Raw genomic sequence first — 8,136 nt, forward strand, 5'->3', positions numbered from 1 at the left:
GAAAGATAACGCTGCAGCCCCCAATAGGGCCGTTTTCACTGCTGTGACGACCAATCCTCTGTTCCTGAAAGAAAGAAAGAAAAACAACAACCAGCCAGCTACCAATAACCTGAATGCTCAAATAACCCCACATTAGGGAGGGAGGGTGGGAAAGCTGCCTCCTCCTGTGATGTCTCCTCGTGCACTGGTCCCGTCTAAGCTCCGCCCCCTATTTATATGGCTCCGCCCCCTCGCTTCTCTCAGTTCCCTCAGCCTCCTTTTCTTCCATTGGCTCCTGGGCACCAGGTCATGCCCGCCCCTCATTACCCCTCCCCTTGAGGTCGGATCATTCCGTGGCTCCCTTGACCTGCGTAGCCCCAATGTCCCCTTTCCTGTTATTAAAAAACCCCATGACACCTCTGCCCCTTATCAACCTTTTAATAATAATGAGACCACACCTTTTCTTTGGAGTAAAACTGGCCACAACAGCCTTTTATTAACACACCGAAATTTTTAACTCACTCCAAAGATCTGTATATAAATATATAAATATATAAATATATATATATAAACCATAAACAACATTTAAACCCAAGTCCAGTCTGGTGATCTCTGACGGTGACCCACTTTTATAACCAAAACCAACCTCACTGCGGTACCATTAACATAAACCAGGCCTCCAGCTGTGACCGCCCGGAGACAACCAATTCCTGCAGTGCAAAACACCCAGTATTCCGTCCAACGTTCGGGAATACCCCGGAGGGGCCCCCTATTACTGATGAGCCCCCCACCCCTTTTAGATCACCTCCATTTTACCGCCACCGTAAAAGACCACCAGAAAGATAACGCCACAGCCTGAAAGGGTGACCCCCCTTACCCTTGAGGGCAACCCCACACCCTTAAAGCAGTTTGAATGCCCCCTTGCAAACCCAGGGACCATAAGTCGATGCCGACATCCGTGAGATGTACGCCATCCCGTCTTAAATACAAACCCACATTAGACTCCAGTTCCCTGTGTCTAATCACCAACCCTCCATTCTTGACCACGAACCTTCCCACCACCTTATTCACCCTGATCCGTGTTTTCTGGATACTGGCCACCGATCTGGCCCATCTCCACCTTGTCCGGGCCACGATGTCGGACCAGAGCAAAATCGTGTTCGGGAACCTCTCTCGGAGCCGCAGAAAATCCGCCTTTATGTCCACGAGCAGGTCCCGGACCTTACGCAACCCCAGGTCGTTCCCCCCAGCATGGAGCACCAACACATCCGGGGGCCCATCTAGAAGCACATACCTGTCCACCACGCCCATCACCCCGTCCCACTGCATGCCCGGGATTCCCAACCAATGCAACTCCGCTGCTCTCCTGGAAATCCCCAGCTGCCTACCATCCGGTCTCATGTCACCTCTCCTGGCCCCCCAACATACATAAGAATGGCCCACGATCCAAACGAGGCGTGGTGCACCTCCATCTGAAACGAAAAACCACACACACGTACACTGAAACGGAGAGAAAAAACAAAACAAAGCAAAAACACATCAACCACCCAACCGTACCATCCCACCAGACACCAAGCCCTCTGGAACCAAGTTGTCGAGTTACCCCCACTTCCTGTATGGGGGACACCCACTCCAAACCAACCACCCCACCGCTAGCACCCTACCACCAACTGCGGCCTGACGTAGGACCTGAACCTACGCGACTCCCATCGACCTATCTTGCGCACCGATGCTTCATCCAACCCGCACCTGGCCGCTTCCGTGGCCGCCCCGATGCGGAAGGAGTGTGAAGCATACTCCGCCGCTACTAGACCTTGATTCCGCAAACACCGCCGAAAAACCGACACAAACTGGAACCGTGACAAGAAAGACCCATCCTCGTGCATAAGGAACGGGCCCTCCCAGCCCGGCCTGACCCCCCGATACCCCTGAACCGCTGCAACCGGGCAAACCGGGGACCCAGGTAACTGAAACAACGCAACCTCCACCCCCCGACCCCGCTGGTCAGTTTTTGATCTTCGGAGAAGCAAACACACCTTATCCCGCGTCACCCGCACGTCCTGATCCAACAGCCCTCCCGGCATTTTTTTGGACGGGCTGACCAACTCACCCACCCTAAACGCCCCATAAAACGCTAACGAAAAAGCCGTAGTAAACAGTCGCACCTCAAAACTAGACTTACAAACCGACCCCAATTCCGCGCATATGGCCACCAAAAGGTTGAACGTCACCGGACGCCGTCCGTCCCCCCGCTTACTCTGTTTACGGAAACCCCGCAGCATCTGCCGCACCCAAAAGTCTTTTGTCCAATCCTCCGAACCCAACAGTTTAAAAAGAAATGACAAACCTGCCATTTTCTTGTCAATCGCGGCCGCTGAGCGCCCGCCCTCCATATTCCGGACCACAAAATACAGCACCAATAAACGCCAGTCACCCGCATCCCCGTCCGAGGACACCTCCTCCACCAACCCTTGCCATTCCCGCCATACCCTTTCGTATGCTGACCAGGTAGACCCACTCACAGACCGCCGTATCCATCCCGCGGCGATTCCAAGGGCAGCGCCCACATCCACTCTGGGCAAGGGAGTCCGTCCACCGCCGCTCCAGGCGCCAGTTCCCTGAACTTGTCCCACTGGAAACGAGACAGTGAGTCAGCCAAGGCATTCTCCACCCCTGGGATGTGCACGGCATAAATGAACACGTTTAAACGCAGGCACCGAAAGACCAAATGACGCAAAACTCGAATAACCGGGGGGGAAGATGCCGACATGCGATTCACCACCAGCACCACCCCCATGTTATCACAGTTAATGCGCAATTTCAAATCCCTGCACCTCTCCCCCCACAGCTCCAGTGCGAGCACTATCGGGAAGAGTTCCAATAGCACCAAATTGCCCAGGAAACCTGCCTCCTTCCAGGAGCTCGGCCACGGTGCCGCACTCCATTCCCCCCGAAAAAACGCCCCATAACCCGTTGACCCGGCCGCGTCGGTGACCAACTCCAGATCGAAATTGCTCACCGGCCCGGCCATCCAGACTGCCCGACCATTGTAAGAGGACAGGAAGTCATGCCACGCGCTCAAGTCGTCCCTGTGTTCCTTCGTTAATCGAATGAAGTGCGTCGGGGCTTTTGCCCCGGCCGTCGCAGCCGACAGCCGTCGGCAAAACACCCTCCCCATAGGGATAATCCGGCACGCAAAATTCAGTTTGCCGAGCAATGACTGTAAGCTCTTCAACTGCACTTTCCGGCGACCCTGAACCTCCCGGATCTCCCTCTGCAGGCCCTCCAGTTTGTCCAACGGCAGCCTGCATTCCATGGCCTCTGAATCGATCACTATGCCCAAAAAACTCAACACCTGCACAGGACCCTCCGTTTTTTCAGCCGCCAAAGGCACCCCGAAAATGCTCGCGATGTGCTGCAACGTGGAAAGAAGAATCGCACACACAGACGAAGCCCGGGGGCCAATGCAGAGAAAATCGTCCAAATAATGAATGATCGATTCAAGGCCAGAGACATCCCTCACCACCCATTCCAAGAACGAGCTAAACTGTTCGAACACCGCACACGAAACGGAGCAGCCCATGGGCAAACACTTGTCCACGTAAAACTGCTCCCTCCAATGACAACCCAACAGTGGAAAACTGTCCGGGTGCACCGGAAGCAACCGGAACGCTGACTCGACGTCCGCCTTTGCCATAAGCGCCCCCCGGCCGTACTTCCGCACCCACCGGACCGCCGCGTCAAATGACGTATAAGATACCGTGCAGAACTCCGGATCAATGAAGTCGTTGACCGAACCCCCCTTCGGGAAGGACAAGTGGTGAATGAGCCGAAACTTGTTCGGCTCCTTCTTGGGGACAACCCCCAGTGGAGACACCACAAGACACCCCCAAGGTTTTTCCTCAAAAGGACCCCCCATGCGACCCAGCGCAACCTCTTTGCCCAACTTGTCATCCACTACCGACGGATGCAGTAGGGCCGACTTGAGGTTCCGCGCCAACGGCGGCACCACCTGCAGGTCGCAAGGAATCCGGAAACCCACGCGGAACCCCTCCGCCAGCAGACGCGCCGCCTCCCCGTCCGGGTACTTATTTAGGAAAGGAAGCATCCTTTCCACCTTCACCGGCGTCCTCCCTCTTGTTAGAAGCGTCGCCGGCACGTTTCCCTTTCTTAAAGCACCGAGACAGCGCGTGGGCCCCCCCGCAACCCGAACATTCGTGCTTGAATCTGCAGGCGCCCCCGAACTTGCACGCACCCTCGTTGAACTGCCAGCAAACTCCCCACTTCTTTCCGGCCGACAGTCCTGAGGAGGTTGTACCCCCGGCCCCCCCCTGAAAAAACGAAGGCTGGGCCCGGGCCGAGGACATCAGTCGCATCCAGAGGCTGATGTCCTTGTGATCCCACCGCAGTTCCTGACGCACCGCCTTTCGCTGCCGGAACTGTTCATCATACCGCAGCCACGCAACACCCCCGTACACCCTGTGGGCCTCCCCGATGGCGTCCATGTAACAAAACAACGCCGAGCAGTGCTCGGGGTTCTTTTCCCCAATGACGCTCGCCAATATCGCGAATGCCTGCAACCAATTTGCAAACGTTCGCGGTATCAGCCGGTAACGCCTCTTTTCCTCATCGTCCTTCTTGGTGTCATTAGGTTTGACCCGATCCAAATTGAACTTTTCTAATGGGAGCAGCGAGAATATCTCCACGTACTCACCTTTTGTAATCTTCTCCCGGACCTCCGGCTTCAAGTGCGCTCCCAGCGGGCCCTCGAAGCAGACGTACACCTCGCACCGTGCCGCGTCCCCAATTCTGACCACGTCCGACCGACCTGCCGCCACCTCCGCGACCTTGTCGCCACCGGCTCCCCCACTCGATGCCGGCCCCTCAACCCCGGATGCCGCGGGTTCCACTACCGCCGCCGGCACGGCCGCAGCTGCCGAACTCGCACCCGACCCCCACGGTGCTGCCAGGGCAGGAGTGCCCGGCGCCCCCCCAAACCTCTCCACCAATGCCCGCAGGCCGTCCAGAAGCCCCTGCAGCTGCGGTGCAGGCGCCGGCATAGTCGAGCCGGGCCCCGCCCCCCGCTGCTCCCCCCCCACCGGCACCACCGGTGCCGGAGACCCCGTCGGCACCCCTTGAACCACCCCCAGCAACCCCTGCAAAGCATCAGTCAAAACATTATGCATGGACTTACCGGGCCGACCAGGCACCGCTCCCACAGCCGCACTGCCGCTCTCCACTGCCGGATCTGCCACCTCGTCTTCTGTGGACAGCTCTCCCTCCGACCGCTCCGCCACGTCCGCTTCTGCTTGCGAAGGGAGCCCCCTGGGCGATCCCCCCCCAGAGGCCGCAACGCTCCGGCGGCTGGAAAGGTGTGTCTCCCCAGGGTGCGCACTCCCAGACCGGCGATGTGGACCGGACCTGTGGTGCCCCCCCGTACCGCCCTGCTCCTCCACTTGTCCCCCGCGGCGTCCTGCTTGTCCATCTGCCGGTCTGCGTCCCTTCCTCCCTGTCTCCAGCTTCCTTGCTACGCTCCTGCCGTCTTCCGCCCCTGGCACCTCTTCCACCCGAACTCCGCTCGTGCTGGGGCCCCCCCCGAGCACCCCCACGCGACTGGTTGCCGGGCTGTGAGACGGGGAACCAGCGCAGGTACTGCCTGTGGCCCCGCTCCCCGGGGCGGGCCGGCGGCGTGTCGACCGCCCTGAACCCCGACATTCCTGCTGCCTCTTCTTCGCCGGGGGGACCGATCCGTCCCTCCCCGGGCTCCGCCGGTCACGAGGTGGCCGAGGGGCGGGGCCTGGCGAAAATCGCGCCGGCGGCCGAGACCGCCGGGCCCGTGGTACAGTCCCCCCGCCGCCCCTCGCCTCATCACTGTCCCCCAGCAGCTCCTGCACTTGCCTGGTCAGCCATTCCGGTCCCTTCACCGCCGCCTGTGCCCGCAATCGCGCCAGCGCCGCCTCGATCGCCGCCATCTTGGATGTAGAGGAGCAGTGAACAAAGCTGCCTCCTCCTGTGATGTCTCCTCGTGCACTGGTCCCGTCTAAGCTCCGCCCCCTATTTATATGGCTCCGCCCCCTCGCTTCTCTCAGTTCCCTCAGCCTCCTTTTCTTCCATTGGCTCCTGGGCACCAGGTCATGCCCGCCCCTCATTACCCCTCCCCTTGAGGTCGGATCATTCCGTGGCTCCCTTGGTGGTTGTTGCAATTTTTATGCCACATAATATTTGCACAGCTATTTCTCAAACACATGGGGGTGGATTTATTAAAAGCAAATAGACTGTGTACTTTGCAAGTGCAGTTGCTCCAGAGCTTAGTAAAGGAGTGGAAGCTCTTCTGATCTCCATCATCTAATCATGTCTAAGCAAAAATGCAGTTCTTTTACATTTTCCTTGCATGTGATTGGGTATTTTTTGTGCAGTGAAGCTTCGCCTCATTTACTAAGCTTTGGAGCAACTGTGCTTGCAGAGTGCACAGTCTATTTGCCTGTATTAAAGCAACCCAAAGAGTACAGTAGAGTAGTGCAATGTAGTGAAGAGTAGTGTTGTGTAGAGTAATGTAGTATGGTGTAGATTAGTGCGGAGTACTGGAGTATAGTGTAGTGCAGGTAAGTACAGCGTAGTGTAGAGTGCAGGTAAGTACAGTGTAGTCTGCTTGTCTGCATCAAACTGCCGGCTATTTTGTGCATCATCTTTAGAGGAGGCTTCCTTCTGGGACGACAGCCATGTAGGGTGATCACATTTCCAATCTGCCATTCAGGGACAGCCCCCCCAGCATGCACCAGTCGGTGATGTCACAAGGGGGTGGTGCCACCATGTGACATCACCGGGTGGCCCTGCCCCTTACCTATTTAAGAAATGTCACTTGCAGTCGGCGGGTGGCCACGCTTGAGAGTGGAGCAGGGTTTATATGCTACTTAGTGCCTTAGCTAGAAAAAGCATTTGTTTCATGTATGTGAGCGCAACATTGCAGTTACAGGCGGCCACTTATTTTCAAAAAGTGTAATTGTTCTTTCAATGTCTGGCTAAGATACATTAAACAAATGTTCTTTATTTCTAAGGCAATAAAGTTGCATATAAAAAAACCACTGTATTTTATACTACTAAAGGAATACAAATGACGTTAGGGATCTGGAGAAAATCCCTGTCCACTACACTGCCCCTCCTGTCCACTACACTAACCCACCTGTCCACTACACTGCTCTACCTGTCCACTACATTGCCCCACCTGTCCACTACACTGCTCTACCTGTCCACTACATTGCCCCACCTGTCCACTACACTGACCCTACCTGTCCACTACACTACCCCTACCTGTCCACTACATCGCCCCACCTGTCCACTACACTGCCCCACCTGTCCACTACACTGCCCCTACCTGTCCACTACACTGGCCGACCTGTCCACTACACTAACCCACCTGTCCACTACACTGCCCCACCTGTCCACTATACTACCCCTACCTGTCCACTACACTACCCCCACCTGTCCACTACACTACTGCTACCTGTCCTCTACACTGCCCAACCTGTTCACTACACTGCCCTACATGTCCACTACACTGCCCCTACCTGTCCAATACACTGCCCTACATGTCCACTACACTGCCCCTACCTGTCCAATACACTGCCCCACCTGTCCACTACACTGTTCCTACCTGTCCACTACACTGCCCTACATATCCACTACTCTAACCCACCTGTCCACTACACTGCCCTACATGTCCAATACACTACCCCACTTGTCTACTTAACTGCCCCACCTGTCCACAAAACTGCCCCACTTGTCCACTAAGCTGCCCCACCTGTCCACTACACTAAACTACCGGTCCACTACACTGCCCAACCTGATCCCTACACTGACATACATGTCCACTACACTGACCTACCTACCTGATCACTACACTGCCCCACCTGCCCACTAAACTGCCCTAGATGTCCACTACACTGCCCCACCTGTCCACTACACAGCCCATCCTGTCCACTACACTAACTTACCTGTCCACTACACCAAACTACCTGACCACTACACTGCCCAACCTGATCCCTGCACTGACATACATGTCCACTACACTGACCTTCCTACCTGACTCACTAAACTCCTTCCTGCATTACTCCCCCACACATATACAATCCAGGAAGATTGGTGGATTTTGCTTACCTG

The 8,136-nt window shown here is 56.3% G+C and overlaps 1 protein-coding gene across 1 annotated transcript; it reads right to left on the bottom strand.

Annotated features, from left to right (window-relative positions):
• Positions 1–236: 236 nt before the first annotated feature.
• On the bottom strand, positions 237–6,042 carry LOC143941008 (uncharacterized). The gene is made up of 2 exons (XM_077462882.1): positions 5,174–6,042; positions 237–1,451 (listed from the first exon to the last, which is right to left on the bottom strand). Exons 1-2 carry the CDS (start codon positions 5,949–5,951, stop codon positions 853–855), a joined length of 1,377 nt encoding a protein of 458 aa, XP_077319008.1. The 5' UTR covers positions 5,952–6,042; the 3' UTR covers positions 237–852.
• Positions 6,043–8,136: the final 2,094 nt, after the last annotated feature.

The sequence above is a fragment of the Lithobates pipiens genome, unplaced genomic scaffold, assembly GCF_037356315.1.
Source record: "Lithobates pipiens isolate NorthernLeopardFrog02 unplaced genomic scaffold, aLitPip1_a1.2 Scaffold_3, whole genome shotgun sequence".
In the NCBI taxonomy this organism is placed as follows: Eukaryota; Metazoa; Chordata; class Amphibia; order Anura; family Ranidae; genus Lithobates; species Lithobates pipiens.

Excerpts from the sequence above, each read along its gene's own strand:
- LOC143941008 (XM_077462882.1), bottom strand. The coding sequence starts at position 5,951 with ATGGCGGCGATCGAGGCGGCGCTGGCGCGATTGCGGGCACAGGCGGCG. Across the intron at positions 1,452-5,173 it reads AGCGGTGCCTGGTCGGCCCG|ATGGAGGTGCACCACGCCTC; the intron begins GTAAGTCCATGC and ends TTTTCGTTTCAG.